The following is a 24,901-nucleotide window of genomic DNA, read 5'->3' as shown; positions in this document are numbered from 1 at the left end:
ATATCTAAAAATAAATAAATAAATAAAAATGTTTAAAAAATAAAAGGTTTTGCAGTTAAAGGCAGAGAAGAACCAGAAGTCTGCTAACGTTCATCCTCAAACACGCCTTTTGATCTGCGCCATGTTGTCTGCTGGGTGAGTGGATCAGGTGAGCCGAGCTGTGCTCGCGCTGCGGCCTGGGCCATCTCGAGCATTCTCGTTGTCAGGACTGCATAAATGACGATTGGGCATCCTTTAATTTTAGTGCGGCCATTTTGGGGAAATGCTGATCTTAATTGTTAAAGCCTTTAGCTTTCTGTACGTTCAAATTGAAAGTAATTCAAACTGTGGAGCAATCTTCGTCAACGCATCCCATCGTCAACATTACTGCAGAGAAGAAACTTGAGCTGGGCAGATGAAATTGTAATTCGTTTAATTTTCCTTCAGTTGCTTAGCAGATTACTATTCATTGCCCCAACACGTCTTATCCAGGGTTTTGGTAGCATTAGTTAAAAAATGAAAAACTAATCTGTGGAACATGAACAGAACATCTTTAGAGAAACATATTCATCAAATTTCCAGCAGCAGAGTTCAATTTCTACCAATTGAAAGCAGTTTTCCTTGTGAAAGATAAGGCTTAGTGTTGTTTATTATAACAACAATGAGCCTTCCAGTTGGCAAATTGATAGGCAAAACATATACATTTAGTTGAATTTGTTAAAAAATCTAGTCATTGATAGGGGGAATTGTTTTAAAACTGTACAGAATTAAGAAAGCGGACCTTTATAAGTAGTTATTCTGACTCTTACCCAGAGATGATAAAAGGTAATGAATAGGAATTGCTCCGCAGTGAATTATATTTTGTGTGCACAATTATATGTGCTCGTGACGCAGTGTGCACTTCCCCTTTGTCAGAAGTTATAACGTATCCATCTCCCACGGAAGGCCCTGTAACCTGAAAGGTGGTGTCCCTTCATGCCGATGAAATTGATGAGCTGATGAGCTGGGAGAGACTTACTCATATTTTAACGCCAGCAGTAACAGTCCTCACACCCAGAGAACAGGGGCATCAAAGTTGGTGGTAGCAAGGAGTATTTGCTGCTGTAATTGACAAATAATACCCCTCATAAATACTGCCAGTCTTTTCAATTAGTTTTCATCTAAAATTCGGGCTACAAAATGATGGCCTGTCAACTGACAATGAATGGCAAAAATTAATAAATTGTCTTCTAAATAGAATGGACACTTAAGAAAAATTGGGCAGCCAATTTAGCACAGCATGAGGCGGGGGGGGGCACCTTTTGTACTGATGCCCAGCTCTAATGTTGCCTTCGTCTTTATTAATGGTGCTCGGCGGCGGCTGACAGTTTTGTTGCTACTGGCAACTTTCTTCATTAAAATTAAAGCCAGCATCAAATTCCATTAGCCGTACTCTGGGCACCTTGCATTTTCTTATACATATTGTTTCTTTTATTAACTCCCTCTCCACCCACGAGAAGTTTTAGAAGAAGTTAAACGGGAGGGATTATTTGCCAAGGCCAGAGAATCACTCTCTGTTCTTGGGGAAGAATGGTTGGTTGTTACTTGCCCTGTTAGCGCCTCATGCTAAAATCTGCTGACTTCTTTTTTGTTCCCTTCCTTTTCCAAACGGGACCATATTACCTCAATAAATACCTTCTGGTTTATTTTTTCTGAGCAGTTTGTTGTTGTTGTTGTTTAACATTCTGGCTTCCCCCGTGTTTCCAACTGTACCTTACCACAATAGTGGCCTGAAGCTGGGTGAGACTTGCATTCGTCAGGATTGCCTTAGCATTATTTTACCCGAAGGCATTAGTTTTATCTGTAGAACAAATTTCAACCTTTGAAGGAAAAAATACCTGAGCTTTGTGCTTAAGCAGCTCAAAGCCTGACATGCCTCAGCCCGGATTGCTGCCTCTTTGGGCAGCAAGAAGTAACAGTTCAGCCCTGGCCGGGTGGCTCAGTGGGTTAGAGCTTCGTCCCAATACACCAAGGTTGCAGGTTCGATCCCTGGTCAGGGCACAAACAAGAACCCACCCGTGAATGCGTGAAGGAATGAAACAACAAGTCGATGTTTCTCTCTCTCAAATCAATTTTTTAAAAAAATTGTTAAGTAACAAAACAGTTGAGATTCTAGGACAGCTCGGATCTGGCCTGTGCACATCCACCAGTGAGCAGGGCTATGTGGCTGCGTGGATGCCTCTGCAGAAGGAACTAGACTGGGATCACCAACCACATGGGACTTTCCTCCCAAACCTGCCTCTTCACTGCTTTCTTATGCTTGAGGAAAGCGACTTTTAGTGGCTAACCTTTCTCTCAGTTGTTTTTCATCTTCCAGGTTGTATCTCACACTGCCAGAGACCCAGATACTCCTTAAAATAAGGAAAAGTTAGGTGCTATGCCACGAAGGGCAGATACCAGAAAACCTACACTAAACTTGAGCACCCTGGCAGTCAGGGCAAAAAGGGAAATACAGTCTTGAGCTCTGTTGGAAGTACCTTCTGCATTTTTGTTATCCTGTTTTAACTGACTTGAAACCATGAATTTCAATTATCTTTTGTTTAGTTTTGTTTTTACTTCCAGGAGACAATTACTGAAATCATTAAATTAAGAGTGAGCGTTTTCTAATCACATAGGTTTTCATTCAGCACCGTCTCTGCATACCTTCTACCCTCACATCAGAGAGAAATATGAATAGAATCTAGGGTAGTGTTAAGTAAAAGAGAATCCAACAAGTGAATATCCTTGTCTGTCTGATTCTTAATTTTGGATTTTTTAATGGAGAAAGTGACTGACTTTCCGAACGTCTCATAATGAAGGATTGCGGCTCTGTTTGCAGGGAGGTGGTGGTACTGTTTTTCTAAAAAACATTTCTGACATTTCATTAGAGAACGAATCAATCGAATAATTGCAGGAAGGCTCCGCTAGCCAGTCTTTGTGAGTCATCTTAAATAATTAAGTGAGGAACGACCTGTCAAATTGTCCTTCCGTTAGTTGCATTTAAAAAGATAAGTATTCACTAAGACTGTCTTCTTTGCTAAAATGTAGATATGCAACTCTTTTTTAATTAAATTTATTGGTGTGACATTGGTGAGTAAAATTATGTTTAAAGTATACAATTCTGCGACACATCATCTGTATATTGCGTGTGTGTGTTCGCCACCCAAAGTCGAGTCTCTTTCTTTAATATTGTTGATGTGTTGATGGGTTCATGAAATGAACAGCACAAAACCTCTGCACATGCGTCCGGCCACTGAACCTCGGAGGGCTGCCCCCCCCACCCCCAATATCTGAGCCTGCAAGGAGACAATTGTTACTTGATGACTGAAGCCACTAATATGTTACAGTAAATGGGGCATGAAATACAATACTTTATATATAGTATATACTAAGTGATTCTTATATTGAAACAACAAGGCCATTTTTAACTTGCTGACACAATATTTGCAGTGTTTCATCATTAAATTGTCCTGATTAACACTCAGCTTCTGGAGTGGGGCCGTTGGAGTCATTTTTTGAACGTGATGAATCAGAGGATTTTTCTTTGAACACCACTCCATCCTCTCTTTTGTCTTAGATTTGGAAGACTTTGGAGTGAAATAAGGAATGGCCTGTTTTATGTGTTCATTTTCATAGTGTATTCTTTTACTGCTGCTAAAAATCTTACCCAGGTTTTTTATATTAGTTGGGTGTCATAGGCACCCACTAAGGAATGCGTTTTTTATTGATGGTGACAGCAGTCTGTCCCTGTCACAGCCTCTGAGTTGGAGCAGAGAAGACATTCATAGAGGATGTTGGGTAGAAAGGAGGCACATGCAAGCTGTTCCACGTTCACCGTCACCTCCCCAGGGTTCCCCTGCCTGTGATTTGGGGGTGTGCATGCCAACGGCTGTCTTCCCTGTCCTTGGTTCCAGATATGTCCAGACAGATGAGCTGACTGTGGTCTGGAGAGAGACTCTCCGGTGGCCTGGTTCCTGCTCGCCAAGGGCGTGATCGCGGGGATGGCCCTGACTTTTTTTCGCAAATCTGTATGGGGAAGCACACACGCACGCGTTTGATCCCCGTTTCAGCAGCCTGCCCTTTCCTCGGGTGAAACTGGTCCCCTTTGCCGTGGAGTGCAGGGTGACTGCCTGTGCTGACGAGAGGATGGGAGCCCACAGACCGCGGGGACTCCAATTCGGGTCTTCCTTCTCCCTGCTCATACTACCTCGCACAAGTAGTTAATCTCCATGGCACCCTTGATCACTCCGTCATTTATTCAATCAATAAGCTTTTTTTTAGCGTAGTTGCCAGGTTACAGGAAACAAAAATGGGCCAAGATGAGAGCAGTCCTGGCCCTTGTCAAGCTGGTGGCGCAGAGCTGAGGGGCCGGCGGGGGAGGAGCTGCCGTGGTCTGGACGTCCGGGCAGCACCCTCACATAGAAGCAGAACGGAACCCTAGTTTTCTTTTGTAGCCACATTACGAGGAGTAAAAACACTCAAAAAAGCAAGTGAATTAATTTTAATAATATTTTATTTAACCAAGTATACCCACAATTGAATCTTTTTAGCATGTAATCAATATAAAAGATCATTATTTTTTCACTTAAACCTTCCATGCCTGGTGTGTAATTGAGACTCACAGCAGATCTCAGAACTGACCACACGTGAGCCTCGGTGGTCCCACGGGGCTCGTGGCCACTCGTGCACAGAGCAGGTCCAGTGCAAGGGGTCTAAGCTGACAAGGATACTCGGGGGGAGAGGGGGAACACGGAGGCACTGGGGGAGTAGCCGCCCTTGTTACCGGCCCACAGTGCCTGGGAACCCTGCAGTGGGCCTGACCTGGAGGCTCCAGCTAGGCAGGCGGCAGGGGTCCACCGCTGTGGCTGAGGTGCTCTAGGGGAGGCTGCACCCTGAAACGGGCTCTGAGCAATGGCAGGGTTCAGGAGTCGGTGGGTGAGCAGTTGGCAGGAGTATGGGAGAGAGACCAGAGGGGAGCAAGAACAGCGTATTCCATGGAGAGCACATAAAATGTGTTGGTGAGGGCCCGGCTGGCATTGCTCAGTGGTTGAGCGTCGACCTGTGAACCAGGAGGTTATGGAGGTCATGGTTCAATTCCCTGTCAGGGCATATGCTTGGGTTGCAGGCTCGAACCCCAGTGTGAGATGTGCAGAAGGCAGCCGATCAATGATTCTCTCTCATCATCAATGTTTCTATCTCTCCCTCTTCCTTCCTCTCTGAAATCAATAAAAAATATTTTTTTAAAGTGTTGGTGAGGGGACAGAGGGCCAGTCTCCCATGCAGAAGTCCTGTGGTGGTTTAGGTAGATATAAACATCTCCATAGCTTCAACCCGCACTAGCTCCGACCCCCCGGCGCGCGCATACTCAGGCTCACGCACACTATAACGAGCCGTGGTCATAGCACGTGTGATTTCGGGGATGCTGGCTGGGCTTCGGGGTCGCTTGCCTGAATAAGAAGCAGCTGCAGGATTTTTATTGTTGCTCATCCAGAAATTCCTCTCTCTCACTGTGTCCTTGCACGGGGTGTTTGTATTCTGTGATGTGTCCGCCATCGCATGAAGGGATTGGCTGTCCATCCCTGGCCTCACTCTGGGACCTTCCTGGGCAGGTGGTTGGATTCAGTCTAATTTTCTCAGTACAGGAGAAATCTCACAGGCGCAGTGAAGTCTGTCTTCAGACCAGGAAGAGAGCCCCTTGGGTGTGTCTGTGGTTCTCACCTCCAGGGCAGGACCGGGTGGGAGGCCAGGCTGGGTGCCCGGAGGTGATGGAGTGGCCCTGCTCTCCTGAGCGGCCTGAGTCCCTGAGACGGTGAGTGTTGAGGGGCAGCCCGCGGAGGTGTCACCGCAGCCATTCAGTGCTGACACTGTCATCCCTGCTGCTGGAAGCCTGTGATAGAAAGAGGCAGCGTGGAAGGGAAGAAAAATGAGGCGATCAAGAGATAATATTAACTAGAATCATTAAGAGGGATCCCCAGCCCACTGGAAATCTGTTCTTAGTTTCCATTTTTTTTCTTTTCTTTGGATGAGGGAGGTTTTTAAAAAATCATTGTTATTGGTGTTTTTTTGTTTTAGCATCCCAATATACTGTCGTTTCATTGTTTTTTTCTGCCCACATTTAGACTTCATTTGGTTCTGGTTGGGACTCAATTCCAGGCCGGCCTCCTGTGAAGTGTGGCTCCTGCAGCCTTCCTCAGAGCCGCCGTGGTGTGTGAAGACGGGAGAAAAACCCAGCACACTTCCCTCCCCACCATGGTCCTCCGGCTTGTTATTCCGTTGACTCGGTATTAAATTGCATTCTGTGTCCATCATTATTAAAATGTGAAGTGTGTCGGTCACAAAGCATACATTTCGGGGCAGTTAGCTGAATAATTCTTTTCTTTATTATCCCAAATTACTGCTGCGCTCTGGAGAGGGGAAGAGTTTAGCCAATTATTGCCATTTGAGCTGGATTTGTGGGTGATTAGCTCCTGGTCGAATCCAGTCCCGGCCGGTGCTTTGAAGCCGGGGCCCTGTGATTTTCTCAGCGGTGAGGTAGGAAGAGACGCAGCTAATGACAGGAAGGTCGCGCGGGTCAGCTGACCTGTGTGTGGCGCAGGTTTGGGTTTCGCAAATAGGGCATCGACAATAACAAGTGTGTCACTAACCCCGCCGTGCATAATCGGGGCTTTATAGGATTGTTGGAGATGCTGACAGCTCAATTAAAGTGTAACCCTTTGTACCCTACAACCTGGCAGAACGGCAGAAATATCACTGACCGGAGAGGGGAGGGGTCGAGGGGGAGCTGGTTAAAGAGCCAGAATCTTCTCCAAGTCCCCCTGCCCTCCCCCCGACCCTCCCAGAGCAGAGCTGGAGAGAAGCCTTGTCTGTGGTATGATGGACCCTCTGGAGGAGGCCAGGGAGGCAGGTAGCGCCGTGTGTGTGTGTGTGTGTGTGTGTGTGTGAGTTCAGTTAGGGGGGCTCCCTGCTGTTGCCGTGGGATCGCTTTAAACTAGATAGAAAATTAAAACTGTGCCGAGGTGGCAGAGCCCACGTGTACTCGTCCCATTGGTCCATGGACTCTTTTACCAAAGCTTACATCCAAGCATCGTGTAGGTGAATCTGCTAGAAGTTTTCCATCTGGGGAGGATCTAGGGAGACCAGTTAATTGGGGTAATTTTCTTGCACACAGTGAGTGAATTGAAGGTACGGGGGGGTTGGGACTTCAATGTATGGATTTGGGAGGGGACACATTTCAACCCATAATTCCTTCCCTGACTGTCTGTTTTAAGTTGCAACCCCATCCACTCCTTATCACCCTTCTGATGGTGGGTATCATCGTCCAACACGCTGTGAGGATTGTGTTCTTCCCCCAGGGAGATCGCACCACTGTCCCCAGCATAGAGAACAGTCTTGTGGCACGCAGTAGGTGCTCAGTAATTACCAATCGAATTATGTCTTCTTCCTCCAGAGATGATTTCCTCCAGGAGAGGAGCTAAGTAGCAGTTCGGTCATGAGACCCAAAGGCCAACAATGCCAACCCTGGCTGCCCAGCTCTTTGCTGTGGCGCTGCCTGCTCTGAAACCACGCGGAAAACACAGGGCTATGACCTGGTCCTGGGACATGATACACATAACACTGTCGTCGTAGCAACAATTGCCAGGATCATAATTCATTTTTTTAATGCCTTGAAAGTATAAAAGTGACTGCATTAAAGTTAAGTTTGATACTTTCAGTTTATATTTATGATCCTTACAAGAAGATACCTTCTCTTTTCTTCATCCCTTTCTGTGCATGACATAGTTGCATTACACAGGGATTTTTTAAATTATTATTATTATTATTATTATTATTATCGGTTACCAATAATAATAATAGGACCAAGAGGACCGGTCAGAAGGAACATTCCTGAGATGGAATCCCGGCCCAGCCGCACAGGCCCGGGCGACTGGCCTCACTTCCCTGTGCTTGGTTGGATTACCAGATGGGGATTCCAGAGGGTCCTTTTCTCACTTGCATTTCTCTGTTGATGGATATCAAGTCTCCTCTAGAATTATGTGAGTATGCTTGGTGCTAATTTACTGATTCTTCCCGATCGACTTCTTTCACATAAGAGTCTTTTCCACACCTTGAACCGTGAGCCGCTGTGACCATGGTGCTTCCGGGCCTGGTCATTCTTGTCACACTGGCTTCCTCGGTGACCTTCTGCTCCCTGGACTGTCGGGGTCAGTTAGCCAGGCTTGGCTCAGTGGCCTGTTAATGGAGTGGCAGGATATTACTCCTCCCCCCCCCCCTTTTTTTATTTTATTTTTATGGTTTTGCATTTTACTTTTAGGTTTTCAGTGGACTGCTTTGATATTTAGAGGTGTGTGGACTTTTGGAGCCATTTTAGAACTAGAAATCTCTATACATTGGAATAGTCATTGCAGGACTGACCCTGTGCCAGGTACTGTGTGGTGCTGAAGCCAGAGCCCACTCGGGCCCCCTGGCCCCCAGAACTCCCAATCCGTGGGGGGAAGCCGGTTGTGCCTGTTTGGATTTGAGGTGCCAGTGAGTTACCCAGAGAGGGAATGAGAAGCGAGGACTTGAGAGAGTGGGGAAGTGACAGCTGAAGATAGGAGTGTGGATTCGGTGGCCTGGAGGGCCTGTGTGGTGAGACCCAGGTCGTCCCACCTACTGGGCTGGGGGCCACAGGTGTGCTGAGGGAGGGGACCTCTGAGCTACAGCAGTTACCACCTGTTCCAGCACTTCCTGTTAGTCTGCTCCAGCTGCCATAGCAACCACCACGGCCTGGAGGCTTACACCACAGAAGTGAATTGTCTCACAGTCCTGGAGGTGGGAAGTGCCAGTCCTGTCTTCTCCCTGTGTCTCTGCATCATCTTCCTTCTGTGTGTCTGTGTCCTAGTCTTTTCTTATACGGACACCAGTCACACTGGATTAGGGCCTCATGTAACCATAATGAGGTGTCTTTAAAGGCACCATCTTCAAATACAGCCACATTCTGAAGTGCTGGGGGTTAGACTTCAACGTAGGGATTCAGAGGATGTAATTCAGCCCCGAACAGCCGTTATCTAAGGGTCCGACGGTTCCAGTTCAGTAAAGGCTGGGGAAGCCCCGAGCCCATGACTGCAGCTCAGGATGGCGGGCATTAAGGATACAAGAAGGGCATTTCAGGGAGAAAGAATAGAATTTGCCAGTTTTAAATCAAGTGATGGCTGCTGGTTGCCTGTACATAGTTTCAGATCCTAGAGCTGGGCCCACAGTCTTCTGTAAAGGGCCAGATAGCAAGTATTTTAAGCTTTGCAAGTCACCTGGCCTTTCCTGTAACCACGGCCCCACCACGGACAGGGTGAATGCAGCCATACGTACAATTGAATGTCGCAGTGTTTCGATTAAAGTTTGTTTACAAAAAGAGGCAGAAGGTGAGATTTGGCCCACAGGCCAGCCGGTGCGGGCTGCGGGATTACTGACTGTAGCGGGCTGCAGTGGAGGGGCGGGCGTGGAGAGCCGGTGAGAGGGAATGAGTGCAGCCCGGGACTAGACATCTGACACTGCACGGGTTTGCTGACACCAGCACTCGTCCCCTGGTCCCCTGCGTAGGTGAGGGAGGGCTGCCAGGAGGCCTCGGTGCAGTCTCTGCCCCCAGACGGTCACTTCAGGGGTGAATGTCCACTCCCTCGGGTCCAGGCATGTTCTTGAAAACGTGTATTTGTTATGTGCAAGGCACTGCTTAGCGTAATGAGGGAGCAGGTACCGGCTTGTGCATTTTCATTCTGCAGGAGCGGGAAGTAGGAGAGATGCCCAGATGGACCTTTTTCCACAGGGAGCCAGAGATGGGGAGCGTGTCCCTGCTCCTTCGACCAACAGTCCCTCTGCTTCCCCAACTTCCATCCACCTACCACCCCCCAAATACGCTTTTCTTGGTGGTTGTTTTTTAAGTCAATATCAGCAAACCACAAGTTAAACACATGATACAGGGGAAATCTTGATTAGAATAAAAGTAGTAAATGCAGCCCTAAATGGTTTTGCTCAGTGGATAGAGCATTGACCTGTAGACTGAAGGGTCCCAGGTTCGACTCCAATCAAGGACATGTACCTCGGTTGCAGGCTCCATCCCCAGCCCTGGTCGGGATGTGGTGTGGGAGGCAGTCAGTCTATGTATCTCTCACATTGATGTTTCTCTCTGTGTATCTCTCCCCATCTCTTCCACTCTCTCAAAAAATCAATGGAAAAATATCCTCGGGTGAGGATTAACAACAATAACAAAAAAAGTATTGGTGTTCAAAAAAAGTATTAAATGTGAAAGTAAGTGGTTGGGTCTCAGTGAAAGCTGCCGGCTTTTCTCTGACGTTTTAGAAATTCGCAGACCCCTTTACCTGCTATCCTGAGAATCTGTTCAAGTGTCAACGTGAATCCTAAGGTGCTGAGGAACCACTGGCAGGTGTTCCTTACAGAACCAAGGAAGGGCTCCAGCCTCAACCTCAGATGTTGTTTCTTTAGAAGGAGAAGCATTCAACACGTCTGAACTCATGTGGATATTTCAGGCCATGGAAAAACCACTGTCTTTTTTTAAGTATATTTTTATTGATTTCAGAGAGGAAGGGAGAGGGAGAGAGAGAGAGAGAAACATCAATGATGAGAGAGAATCATTGATCGGCTGCCTCCTGCACAACCCACACTGGGGATCGAGTCTGCAACACAGGCATGTGCCCTGACCAGGAATCAAACCTGGGACCCTTCAGTCCCCAGGCCAATGCTCTATCCACTGAGCCAAACAGGCCAGGGCAAAACCACTGTCTTTTGAACTTGGTGATTAGGCAGCTGTTGGCACCCCCAGCTTGGTGTCACTTCTCAGTCCCACCCACACTCCCCTCGGCTTCCCGTCAGCGGTGCGTAACCTCCAGCAGCTGTGGACCCAGAGCTCGGTGCTCCCTGGACGTGCCTTTCGTGATCCCATCTTTAGGTGGAGCAGCCTGTGGCCATCGTGGCTCCCTTGCCAGGCAGGACCCTGGCCATTAAATGTCCCCTCCCCGTGTCACGATGACCTCCCGGCTAGCAGATGCCAACACCACCTGGTCCCTCGAACGCCTAACAGGCTGGTTCGCCTGGTAAAGACCCCATCCCTGATGCAGTCAGTAAGTCTTTGTTGGTAAATAATTGCTATCGAGCAGGGTTTTAATATAAATTTATGAGTGGTGTTTTATCACACCTCGGGGCTGAGCCAGCGCTGAGTGATGGATTTCAGATCGCACTTACATTCATTACATTAACTTTGTAAGTTATTTAAAGCTTGCACACTTAACATTGCTTTTGGCTTCCAGTGACCTCTTGGGACTAGGCAAGGAATACACATGACTAATAAGGTGATTGCAGCCAGAAGACAATTCTGCTCTTTGCTCTGCCATAGAAAGGGTTCCTTGAGGAAAAAAAAAAAAAAATTAAAAGGCAGAATGCCTGCCTGGAATCTGATATTTTGGTTGTAGATCATTAAAGTTACAGACTTTCCAGTGTGTGGGTGACTAGGTGGTAGCAGTTAGATCCACATTTGCCATCTCCAAGTAAGATCAGGAATAGTTGAGATGTCACAAAGCCCTTAAACCTCTTACTGTGCAAACAAGTGAAAGATGCTAAAGCTTTGAAGTTGGTCTGGAGGTGAAAGCACCTGCTCTCCTGCCGCCATGTTTCCTCTCATAAGCCCAAACATGTGGTGTACAACCATAGCCATCCGTTATCTCTTAGGGTCGGGAGTGGGGGCCAGCACATATCTGCTCCCCAAGGTGCCTTCTAGGGCAGGGCGTCCAGGGTCACTTCCTTGCTCACGTGTTTGATGTCAGCCGGTCAGCGGCAGTTCTGTGCTCCTGACGTGAGAGCTCAGTGCCCCTCCGTGTATCGGCAGGGTCTCTCTCGTGCCAGTCTCTGCAGCAGAACCCTCCTCCGATCTCTCACAAGTCTGCTGGGCTCCCAAGGCATAGAAACAGGAGCAGCCAGGCCTCTGAAGGCCTTGGCCAGAGTGGTCACCGCATAATGTCACCACATCTCATTGGTTCAATGGAGTTAGGGCCCGGGACCACTCCCGAGAGCTGGGCTTTTGAGGGTCATCTTTGGAGACAGGCTACTTCCGTCTGACCTCGCACATGCAGAGTACCCTCACCCCGTCTCCAGATTCACAAAGTCTCACCCCAGCATCCGGCTCAGACTGGAAGCTCAGGGTCACTGTCTACATCAGGTGCACGTGTGGGTGAGGCTGCTCAGCTCTGATGCTTTCATCTGAAGGCCAGGAGCTTGAGAGCCAAGTTACCTTGCGCACGTGCACGCGCGCACACACACACACACACACACACAGTGCCACAGTGCTGACACAGACAGGTGACCTGTAGCCCTCAGCACCTCTGAGCCCGGCGGGCACATGTTCTCCCCCACCCTGCTCTGGGCACAGGGAGTGTGTTCTGCTTGGGGCGGGGTGGGGCGGGGGCATCCTCCTTCCCCTGGGCTCTGCTGTCTGGGCCAGCCTTCCTGTGCCATAAGGTGTGGCCTGTTTTCACATCTCTGTGGCTTTCTCAGCCTGCTTCCTGCTACATTTAGGTCCAGGGCCCAAAATGAAAAGATTCATTTTGAACGTTGTACCGTTTAGTCCTACGTGGCATATAATTCCTTTAAGTATTTTATGGGTGTCCTTTGTATCAAATGAACGTCCATTCCATTAGACAAAAGCCAATCCACAGCTCCTTATCTCTAATACACAGATCTCTATTGGGAGGGTCCATGAGTTCCTGCCTTCAATCCTGCTGCGTTCTCACGCGGCGGCGGGTCCAACTGCCAGACCTTTGACGGGGTCTGTATTCTGAGATCACATCTACTGACATCCCCTGGATTTGATCTTCATTCTGAGGCCAGTTCTACTGGCAGGAGAAGCTGGGGGGTCAGAGACGATTTTTCTCACGGTTCAGCCCAGCCTGGCTTTTACATTGGAAACATTTTTTCTGGTCCTGCTTGGAAACTCTCCGCGGGGTTATCGGAGCCAGCCGCCAGGCTGCTGGGCATCCCCGCGGGCAGCAGGTCTGGGACCGTTCCGCGAGCCGGAGCACAACTGGGCTCCGTCTCTGTCTCCGACCTCGGGTAGCACCTTCCTCACGCCCCTCCACCTCCACTGCAGCTAAGTCCTCACCAGCCTCAGCCAGCGCTGGTGCCAAGCCTGTGGTTTTTATTTCTATTATAGCAATACAGGATGCTAGCTAGCTCTGTTTTTCTTATCTATTGTTGCCTAAGGATCTACCCCAAAACTTACTGATTTGAGAAAACTGTTATTTTATTACAGACAGTCCTTGGGTTACGTCAGACTCGACGTACGTCGTTTCATGGTTACGTCGCCATCTCCAATTTATTAAAAAAAAAAAAAAAAAGTTCCGTCATTTCGACATATGTACAAATGTGCTTTAGGTTTTTGATTATTTATTCACCACAAGTAAAGGTCCGGAATTGTTACCTTTCTTTTAAATTTTTTTACTGTTTCACTTCATTACTGCTGTGTATGTGCTCCCTGTGAGTGACGTAGGTGCTTATGTAGGTGGGTTCTGACTTATGGCGAAATCGCGTTTTGTCGCGCCATAGGAACGGATCTCCAACGTAACCCGAGGACCTACTGTATTTCTCTTAATTTGGTGGTTCAGGACTATGGACAGAGCACAGCAAGGCTTATCCATCAAAGCTCCCCAGAGGGAAGCTGCCAGGATTTCTGTAGGTTCCAGCCCAGTGTAGGTGACATCACTCCCTCTGGTTCTGTAGTTAATGTGAGTCTGGGCATTTCCGAGTCAGGGTGGGATGATTTACACAGGGGTACGAATACCACAACTCATGGTGCATTGGGAGCCATCTTGAGACCAGCTACCAGGCTGGCTGTGCATGCTGGGGGTAGTTACATAAGCTCTCTGTTGCCTCAGTGGCCTTATCTGTAAAATGGGGGGTAATCCTAGCCATGACGATCAGGTCCACTATCAGCTTGCAGCAGGTTCATACTCAAGGCTCTTAGAGCATCCCTTGGCTCACAGTGAACCCAATATTGTTTTGAGATTTTAAAAGTTTTAAAAACAGATGTGTAAGTCACATGAGAGTCAAATAAAGCATTAACTATAATTAATGTCTGCACTGTGATGGCTGGTCAGGGGCAGTCTTAAGCAGGAGATCGGTGTTACGTGTTCTGAAGTGGCATCTGAGGGATAGACTGCGGATGTGTTGTGACATTCCGCTGTGCAGTTTTGCCCTGGGTCACACGAGATCAAAGAGACTTAGAATCACAAGGGCCATTTCCACAGGCCGAAGGGAACTGCCCGCAGTGTCTCCGCCAAAGAGCCTCCTGGCCTCCGACATCTGCTGGCTGGTGGGATGGCAGCTCATAGCCTTTCAGACTTTAAAATGCGCTGTTTTAGGGTTTCCCATTTTCTTGGTACTTGGAGAGAAACTGTGTAAGTCCAGGAGGACGGAAGCATGGGGCCTCCGTCTGATGCAGCCAGGCCTTGTCCTGGTCGCATCGGTAAAACACCTGTCCCAGGGCGGGCGATGGGTCACTCTCTTCCCTGGGCACTTCGGGGGATCCTGTGTTCCGAGGAGAGGAGCGCAGCGCAGTGGATGGAGAGGGCAGGATGGCTGGGCCTGGCGCTGCCCATCAGCTGACAGTGACTTCACCTGTGTGGCTCAGTCTTGTCTGTAACGAGGAACCGCAGTAACTCTGCTACCCTGACCTGCTGCGTATGGGGAGCAAGTGAGGGGTGAACGTGACATGTGTAGAAACAGGTCAGCGGGTGTTAGCGTTCAGGCATCCAAGGAAGCGTGCCTCTGACCTGGTCCGGCTCCGCGCCAGCGGGCAGCTGTGATGCTGGGGACAGGGTGGCTGTCGCTCAGTGTCAACAATCTTTTCGGGGGACGGGGAAGAGGTTGGGTATAAGCCAGCTTGGCCGAGGGTGGAGAGCGGAAATACGGCTCCTGGGTGCCAGGCTGTCCTTCGGGCCCCGCTGACTTTCGCAGCATTTGGATAGTACACGTAATTGAGGTGACCCTCCACAGGGAACCATAGAATTTACTTAAGATTGTCCAGATTTGGACTATATTTCACCAAGACATCATGCTTTCCTGGCACCAAAACAGGGCAGCCAGCTTTAGTTCCCCTCTGACGTCACCTGCTCACATCACCTCCCGGCTGGAATGTTCCTCTTTATCCCTTAAACAGTATGTCCTCCTAATCCTCACTGGGTGAGGAGGCCTGTGGGTGTGGGGTTGGCTCAGGGCAGCGCCCACAGCGGGCCTCCATGGGGAGCCCTGGGGTGAGGCCTGCATTTCCTTGGAGTGGGAGTGGGAGTGGGAGTGGCAGGGCTTTCTGAAGCCCCGGCAGCTCTCAGCCACCAGTGACACCGCAGTGACCCGGGCCATGGCGGTGGAATCCGCTCTGCACTGGGCGAGGAAGGATGGAGCCCACGGCAGAACTGGGGCAGGCTTAGCGATGCTGAGTTTAAAGATCGTAGTCCCCTGGGAGGGCAGTGTAATGATTTGAAGCGACTGCACATTTATTATCACGTCACGAGTGTGACCGCCCCGTCCCATGGGCTCTTACTGGTTCACGCAGTGGAATTGCACCCCTTGGTTTGCAACCGGCGTTTCCTGGGGCCTGTCCGCTTGTTGGTCTCGGGGCCACGTGTCGTTCAGGTTCTCGGAAATCAGGGGATGCCATGTTTTGCCACATGTTTGTTTTTTAAAAATAAGAACTTGCAAAAAAGTGATGTACCAGAGGTTCACTGTTAGTTGCTTCCAACTTTTTGATATTTCCCCCCAGAAACAATATTTAAATGGTGATCAGAGTCCCAGACCAGCTCACAGTCCATTCTATTTGTGACATTTGATATAAAAAAAAGTATTGTCACAGTGCTGGTAACTAATTGGAACTTGAACTTAATTATCACATAAAGATGCTTGCTTGATTTTTTTGCCCGTGTTTCGGTTCCTGGGGGAGTAGCCGATTTAGGAGGCGGTATAGCTCCCAAGGGCACTCAAGGGCATCTCTGCTTCTTCAGGGTGTCGAACCCTGTTTCATGACCCACAGCGTCCCTTCAGCCTCCATCCGGTGAGTTAATGAGCATTAGTCCTTTCTCAGTCAGAATTATGACCCTGTGAGTTCATACATGGGCAGCGAGAGGAAGAGCGAGGAAGGAGGGCCTTCCGTTCCCCTCATTGTAAGTGGACAGGAGGTAGGAGACTCCAGGGATGAAAGCTCAAGCTGACATTGCCTGGGCGAGGCAGGCGTGAAGCCCCAAAGGGAAAGAACGTGGGAAGTCCAGGTCGTGGGCCCGGCAGAGGTCGGTGCAGGCCATTGGGCTTCCTAACCCAGAGAAGGGCAAAGCTTTGCTGGAAATTGGCAGTTAAAACAAGAATCAATTCTCATCAGTCATCGAAGGAAAATTGGAGTAAACGTGCTTCAATGTGATAGTGTTCGAGTTTGAATGCTTTTTAAGGGCCCCTAATATGATTCCGTTAGAAATGGGTTCGAGTAAATTACACACGATTCATCTGTTAAATGCTGTCGCTGTGTTTGCAAATGGAATTTCATTTTTAATAAATTCAAAATAAAATGTTCTCATTTGCCAATAGCGTAAGGTAAGAATACAGTTAATGTCTTATTTGTAGAAAAGGGAGTTTAGGTGTCCTTTTGTAAAATACTCCTGTAGGCGTTCCTGTGGGCTTATAATAAGAAAGGTACACTGTAGCGCATCACAGCGGCTTGTGTTACGTCTGTTAGCATCAGTATCGCCATGTCAAGTTCGACAGGCATATCCACACCAAAGGAATCTGGCTGAATATATACGTTGTATGTAACAGAGGAGAAAACCAAATAAGTGTAATTTCCTTTTAAGATGGCAGTTAAAATGAAAGTTTAAAATTTCTTAAAGTCCACACAAGACTTTATTAATTTATACCTGGCTCCCTGTTCCTCCCAGGGCATGTTGCTGAAGCGAAGCGGCAAATCGTTGAACAAAGAGTGGAAGAAGAAGTACGTCACCCTGTGCGACAATGGCGTGCTGACCTATCACCCCAGTCTGCACGTGAGTATTGCCCACCTCAGCGTGGACACTGCGCGTGGGGGTGAGGGGTCTCACGGCAGTCAAGCCCCCGTCTGAATTGAAGTCGGCTCTGGTCCGGCTCCACCATGAGATGAATAATGTCCCTCACGATGTCAGACCACGAGTCTCTCTCTCCCTCTCCCTGACGGCCCACCTGTGGCTCTCTAATTAATTCTACGAAGAATTTCAGTAGAAGGCACAGATGAGAGTACAGAGACAGGCACCAGTAGTCAAAGAGGAAGGGGGAAGAGACTGTCTCTCTGAGAACCGAGAATAAGGGATACACGTGCGTGGGAACCTAGGGTTCGCTCTGAGCAGCTGAGGACACAATAAGTTAAACGCAATCCGTGACTCCGTTTTTATTGTCAAATAAGAATACACGCCCTAGCCGGTTTGGCTCAGTGGTTGGAGTCTCAGCCTGTGGACTGAAAGGTCCCGGGTTCCATTCCGGTCAAGGGCATGTACCTCGGTTGCAGGATTGATCCCCACACCCTTGGGGCACATGCGGGAGGCAACCAATCCATGTTTCTCTCTCACATCCATGTTTCTCTCTCTCTCTCTCTCTCTCTCTCTCTCTCTGTGTGTGTGTCTCTCTCTCTCTTTCTCTCTCTCTGTCTCTCTCCCTCCCTTCCACTCTCTCTAAAAAAATCAATGGAAAAATATCCTCGGGTGAGGATTAACCAAAAAAATAAGAACACATACCAGTTCCTAAGGCAAGAGAAGCTTTTCTCTCTGTGTTAATAAAATCTGTTACGTTGGTGATTTATATGGGGGGAAATACAGACATTCTACCCACAGTGAGTTTCTTTGGACACCCCTGATAAAGGCAGAAGATGGGGTGTGAGTCCCACAGCAGCACATTCCATGAACCTTGCATGTGCATCTGTCTTGATACAGATAAATGTATAGATTCTAATATACAGTGTTAGCTGGTTAATTGATTGCATCACTGTGTTAAGCTTTTCATTTAAAAAGGTAAACACTTTTAAAATTGCACAGTTATTGAGAAGAAGTTGGAAATAAACAGATTGAAGAAAATGAAAATCACCCCAAAATACCACCTGGAGAACATGACCACAAGCAATTCGGGGGGCGTGCTCCCAGCCACTGTGTGCTTCTCCCTCCACGAGCGTGCAGGCACCTGTGTAGGCTGCCTGGTCCCCTCTCCTAGGCAATGATAAATCATACGCACCTTCGCATGTCAGCAAGGAAATAGGCTGTGCGCCCGATTCTTAGTGGTTATAGACTGTCCACCGTGCAGCTATGCCCTGGTTGGTTTAACACTATCTCCAAAAGGGACGTTTGGCAAATAAATTCACTTTGAATGATCTTTACCAAGTAGCTAATCAACGTCTTCTGTCCACCTCGGGGCCCGTGTCCATTTCCCTCTGACACGTCCTAGCAGCTGGCCTCCTGAATTGCGTCTTGTGCTTTGGGTGTATGTTGCCGAACTCCTGGGAAGAAGATCGGTTTTACCTCCTCTGGCGACGTATCAGAGGGGACTCGCCCACCGCACCCTCGTGAACATTAACCTTAAAAATAAATTACGGTATTTCCCAACACGACAGGTAACAAGTGGCGTCCTTGCTGGGTGCACTGCCCCCCTTCTCTTGCAGCCGTGGCTTCACCTTTTAGAGCGGCGTTAGAACAGGAGTTCCGTCAGCGTCCCTGACATGTTTCTGATGGTGGTGGGAGCCTCCCAGGTACACGTTCTCGAGGGTACTGAGGAAATTCCTTTGTGCTTGGTTTATTGGGGACGAGAGTCAGGTGGCCTGCCTCAGACTGGTGCTGCCCGTCCAGGTCTCCAGCCCCTCTGCCCCAGCCCCTGCCCATCAGAACCCACAGCAGCACAGGTCTTCTCGGGGTTCTCTCCCAGCGCTGCTGCACTGGTGTGTGTGGGGGGGGGTGGGGGGGGTGGGGGGAGGGCGACGGGGGGCTGCCCTCTCCTGGCTGAGTTCTTCCTAAGACCTCGTGAGAGAGCAAAAGTCTAATTCAGTGGTTCTCAACCTTTCTAATGCTGCGACCCTTTAATACAGTTCCTCATGTTGTGGTGACCCCCAACCATAAAATCATTTTCATTGCTACTTCATAACTGTAATTTTGCTACTGTTATGTATCGTAATGTAAATATCTGTGTTTTCTGATGGTCTTAGGCGACCCTGCTAGCGGTTCTCAACCTGTGGGTCACAGAGAACCGCTGCTGTAGAGCCTAATATTTACATTACGATTTATTAACAGTAGCAAAATTACAGTTATGAAGTAACAACGAAAATAATTTTATGGTTGGGGGTCACCACAACCTGAGGAACTGTATTAAAGGGTCGCGGCATTAGGAAGGTTGAGAACCACTGGTCTAACTGTTGACCAGGTTGCTCTGTGCCATTTAGAGAGAGAAGTGTAACCAAAACATTCTTCTCGCTGGACTCACTGGGCAATAAAAGATGAGATCTGAGTGATGATGCATTTCAAGGCCCCTCGCTGTCACCCGCTGAGCCCAGGCCTGGCCACAGGGACCTTGGCCGCTTCCTGCCAAGGACAAAAGGGGCAACAGCTGTGTGTACAGAACACGCCTGTGGGAGGGCAGCGCCTCCGTACTTTTCATCCCAGCCTCTGGCTTATGTAAGCACCATCAGTCCCTCAGCAACCCTCCGCGCCGGCTTTGTCTTGTGCTGCCCGGCGTTTGCCAGGCCCATCCTTGCTTTTTATACGTGTGCACGGATATTATTGGAATGTGGCAAAGGAGCACCGTGGGGCTGCGTTACATAATCACATGGCAAGCAGGAGCCACGTCATTTCAAAGTGCAATCCAGTTAACGCCAGGGTCCTGGGCCTGAAGGTACGGACGCAGGTACAGAGCTGCCTCAGGGGGCGGCCGAATCCACAAATGATGGGAATCACTCGAAGGTGGGGAGAGGGTATAACCTTCATTGTCACCCTTCATCGATTCTGCTTTCACCTCCTGCATTGTGGGCAGAGAGGAGGAAACACGGCATAGGAGGCAGCTGTGCTGGTGGCTTTCAACCCCGGCTGTCTTAAAGGTCAGTGGTTCCCACAGTGGGTACCCACTTTAGCCACAGGGTGCGGTGGGGCAGGGTCGCTGAGCATTTCAGCTGTGCTGAGGGGGGGATGCCCTCAGAGAGCCTACAAGTCCGCAGCATTGTGTCTCTCAACGAATGTGTTCCCCAGCTGTCTGGGGTGCACCTGGGCTGCCCCCTTTTCAGAAGTTGGAGCCCAGGAAGTTCAGGTCACATGTCCATCCCTCTGCACACGACGAGCCCTCTCCGCTCTCCCACCCCCCCCCCCCCTTGAAGGTGGTGCATGTCAGGGACATTCAGAACCGGCTGCATGGTGTCTGCAGATCTGGGCGAGGATCCTTTCCTGGGTGGGAAGTTGGACGGTGCTGTCTTATAAAAGGTCGCTTCGTAGTCTTACAGCGTGGCCAGTCTGAAATTTTTACCCAAAACTCTTAGCACCGAGGCTAAAGGAGTCAGTTGGGCTTCTAAGGAAAAGCCTATTTCAAAGTTAGAGCTGTTGGGGGGCGCCAGTCACGTGGACAGACGAAGACCTACCAGAAAACCCCAGTTCACGAGGTTCGTCTCTCTCTCTCAAAATGCTGACGTTATGTGGAATAAAGCCTATCCCCCAGTTTAGATGGCAGGTGGAAAGCTCACCCAAAATTACGAAGAGGCTCCAAGCAGGGTGCCCCGGGGCTGCCCAGGCCACGGGACTTGGGTGCTGAGTCCCGGGCAGCCTGGGACAGATTGGTCACCCTCCCATTACGACCCACCAGCTCACCTGCTCCTTCAACTCCGCTTGGGATTTTGCAAAGACAACCCGAAACGTTTACGTCAGGCTAAAGTAGTGAAAAGCAAGTTTCCGAAGCGCCTCCGTGGCGTCTGTTTTTGTGTCTCCGGGAAGTTTGTCTGCCGCGGACCTTGCAACAGCCCCGGGTGCCGACTCCCCTGGGGGATACGTATGACTGTCCCGTGGTTTCGTGACACTTGGCTGGATCCCAGTCGGGCCGGCGAAGGGCAGCCTGTTCTATGGACTTAAATACGAGCCCCAGGGAGCACCTTGATAGAAAAGCGGAGGGATAATGAGAAAGAGCTCGGACCTCGGGGCGCCGCAGCTCAGCACCGCTGCCCATTCATCTTCCTTGTCACGGGAGCAGCCGTGAGGGCACGGCTTGCATTCCCGCTCACAGAGGTGTGTGCCGTGGGATGCCGAAGTGCACCTGTAAGAATCAGGTCGTGGCCCCCGTCGAGCCAGGGTCTTCCCAGGGCCCTTGTCAGGAGAGCTCTCCTGGGCTTCGTCAGGAGGAGGGGCGGCAGGGGGACAGGCCACCTCGCTGGCGCCCCTGCCCGGCGTGTTCCTCTCCACTCCGTGTTGCCCGAATTGGAAACTGCTGTGGCCCTGTCCTTTCTCCCTGACTTTCCTTCTTACAAGACCTGCATTTCCATTCCGGCTACATGAAGCCTTAGATCCTGCGTGTTGTTGGTGTTTGGGCGTTTTTCACATCAATAGAGTCAAATCCGAACCCTACATTGTCATCAGAGTGCTGATTTCAGGAAGTCTCATATCAAACAGAAAACCCACTTCATTGGTGATGCAGAACTAACAAAAACAATCATTTCCTAAGTCAGTATTCTGAAAATAAACAAATAAACAATTCTAGGAGAAATGGCAGAGATGCCTGTGTTGTGAGAACAACTCTTACTTGTACACGGCTGGTCATCGTGATTCACAGTGCACACTCCTCACGTAAAATAAGGACGTTTTACTCGAGGATCCAGGATTCACAAGCACCTGTGCCAGGTGCTTCGGCCGGCTTCACGCCTGCTCAGGTGACCCTCGAGCTTCTTGAGGTGCAGGGCATTGAGCTGCCCTCGGAGAAAGTCTTGGTTGGTTTCCCCAGAACCTTGCAGAAGTCAGACTAGCTTGAGCCTAGCCAATAAGATGGACACGTTCACAGCGCCCATCTCCAGATGAGGAACCTCTGAGTCATGGGATGACCCACGACCCTGAGAAGACAGCCCCCCTTCTTCCTGGGAATGATGTCAGACGTGTCCCGTCTCTGACACGCGCCTGCATCCGCATGAGTCATTCTGTGATGGAGGATGATTTCATCTTGTTCCCTTTTATAAGCCACGGGGCTGGGAGCAGGGCTTGCGTTGTGTGTTCCTTCCCGGTCTTGCTTCTGGCATTTGCAGCCGCTGTCCAGGTGGGCCTCACGCCCTGCTCCAGGAGAGGGCCTGCCGACTCCCAGGCGCTGTCCCTGTCCGTGCTGCCCCGGACAGCATAGCTAATGGAGGGTGCGGACTGGCCTTGCTCCCCACTCTGCCCAGGGCTAGTGTGTGGTTGGCACACAGGTCAGGACTTGTGGGTCACGTGGATCCAGTCACGTGGCGCCTGCAGCACCTTAGAACCTCACTGTGGATAGTCCAGGCTCTTCTTTAAAAATTCCAGTACGATGGGGACCGAGAAAACTAACCACCTCCCCAACTAGACCTCCCTCAGGATAGGCTAGCTTCCATCTGCCTGGGGGAGAGCACACGTGGCCTCCGGAGCAGCATTCCCTCCTGAAAATGCCTCCTGCTGCCTCGATCCCCGGGTGACTCCTTCGGTGTGAGGTGCAGGGGCCCTGCAGTTGTGGTGTCCGATCCTGGCGCTGCCCCCTCCCCCACCCCGGCGGCCTGGAGGAGGCTGCGAGCACTGCAGTTGCTGGGCTGGCTTCCCTTCTTCCACGGAAGCCCCGCCTTCCCCCCTCCCAGGGAGACCTGAAGTCACCCTTACCAAGGTGGCTTCCCGAACCCTGCCTCTCCTGAACTCTCAGACTTGCCATCATATAATTCAGCCAGAGCGGTGCCCCGCCCGTCACCTGTTCCAAAGCCTGTTCACTGCATAGGGCAGCGGTCCTCCCTCTGATTCTCTTACTCCACCGTGTAATTCTCATTATAGGAGGGGAAGGCCTCCAAGGGGGAAAGGCGCTTAAGGTTGTTGCTGTGGGAGGGGGGTGTTTTTTTAATTGTGGTAAAATACATATAGCATACAGTTTTACAATTGACCATCTAGACCATTTTTTAATTTTTTTTTAATTTATTTTTTTTAGAGAGAGAGTGGAAAAGACAGAGAGAGAGAAACATCGATGTGAGAGAGACACATCGATTGGTCGCCTCCCTCACAGGATCAAGCCTGCAACTCCTGCAACCGAGGTATGTGCCCTTGACCAAAATCGAACCCAGGACCATTCAGTCCATGGACTGACACTCCATCCACTGAGCCAAACCAGCCAGGGCTAGCCCATTTTTAAGTGTACACTTCAGGAGTGTTAAGTATATTCACATTATTGATCAGCCATTCTCTAGAACTTTTTTTTAAATATATTTTTATTGGTTTCAGAGAGGAAGGGAGAGGGAGAGGGAGATAGAAACATCAGTGATGAGAGAGAATCATTGTTCGCTGCCTCCTGTATGCCCCACACTGGGGGATCAATTCTGCAACCTGGGCACATGACCTCCTGGCTCATAGGTCGACGCTCACCAGCCCGGTCGGATTTCCTTCCTATCTCAGGCTGAAGGATATCCCATGGTATGGACAGACCACATTTTATTGACCCCTTCATCTCTGGGTGCACGGGTGGCTGCCTCCTCCTCTGGGCTGTAGTGTATGCTGCTGCTGTGAGCGTGGGTGTGCACATATCTCCTTGGAGGGAGGGGTTTTCATGTGAAAAGGAGAACACAGGAGAGCAGTAGAGGACGGCTGGAGCTCAAAGGCGTCCGCCTTAGCAGGGCCCTGACCGAGAGGAACTGCTGGGAGATGTGCGGGGTCTGGTCCTGAACGTGCAGGATTGTGGGGTTTAATCACCTGAATGGTGGTCCGGAGCCCATGGGAATGAAAACACCCTGCTCCCGTGGCCGTTCCTGTTGGCCAAGTGCCGGGTGGGGCGGCGCTGTCCGGGCCTGAGCTTCGGGGGACCAGGGAAATCATTTTGGCGCTGATTCAACTAGGTTCAGAGAGTGTGATAAATTGCTTCTCCCAAACACCAGTGCCTGCAGTCCCATGGAACGATACTGCCATGGTGGTGTAAATGTTTTCTGGGGCCATCTACAAGTTTCATTAGAAAAGTTCCTATGGAAAAGCTGATACCTATTATTGCACATACACCAAAAAGTCAGGTTCTCTATCAAAATCTTATTTCTGCTCAAGGAATTCCTTGTTGACTTTATATAGCCCTCGGGGTTTGGGAAATATTTAGGATTTACAGATAAAAGGGCCAAAATGCTTGCGCGTTGTCTTGATAACACGGAGTGAATAGAAGTAGGGTGAGACCAGACAAAATAAAGTCTTCACATCTCTCTGTAAATTAAACAACCACATAGCTCAGATTTGACCTCTCTTTACTGCATTGCAAAGTTCTTCTTCTCTCTTCTCACTTCTCTAGATTTAAAGAAAATGAAGTATCCGTGTGTATGTATGTGTCTGTAAGTGCACAGAGTTAACCGTGTAGCTTGTGAATTTGAGTCTTGAAGCATCTAGTAGAGTCGATGGGCCGTTGTCTTAGCAGCATGGTATTTCTTCCTTTGTACCCAGTCTGTGTCATTTTGTCTTCCAGTTTTTGGGCCTTCTGAGTGTTACTAATTTTGTGGCCGAAAATTCTTGCAAAAGATAAATTAATCAAAACCATCCATTTTCCCCGCTGACAGGGAGTCACTACCAAGAACTCAGTGGGAGAGACTGGACGTGGGGGGTCGTGAGGGAGTGTTCTTCCACTTCTGCTAAGAAATTGAATTCTCATAATTGTATTTTATAAATATTTTCCTCTCTGG

The 24,901-nt window shown here is 49.4% G+C and overlaps 1 protein-coding gene across 4 annotated transcripts in view; it reads left to right on the top strand.

Annotated features, from left to right (window-relative positions):
- The window catches only part of AGAP1 (ArfGAP with GTPase domain, ankyrin repeat and PH domain 1), a 410,505-nt gene that overhangs the window by 248,324 nt on the left and 137,280 nt on the right, over window positions 1-24,901 (top strand). For all 4 annotated transcript variants that reach the window (XM_008138427.3, XM_008138426.3, XM_054722794.1 and 1 more), the window contains one exon: window positions 16,953-17,057. In XM_008138427.3, coding sequence (XP_008136649.1) covers window positions 16,953-17,057 — 105 coding nt within the window. The remainder of the gene's footprint in view (window positions 1-16,952; window positions 17,058-24,901) is intronic.

Source organism: Eptesicus fuscus, chromosome 11, assembly GCF_027574615.1.
Source record: "Eptesicus fuscus isolate TK198812 chromosome 11, DD_ASM_mEF_20220401, whole genome shotgun sequence".
Classification (NCBI taxonomy): domain Eukaryota; kingdom Metazoa; phylum Chordata; class Mammalia; order Chiroptera; family Vespertilionidae; genus Eptesicus; species Eptesicus fuscus.
Note: the sequence above shows the minus strand (reverse complement) of the source record. Positions and strands in the feature narration are given on the sequence as shown.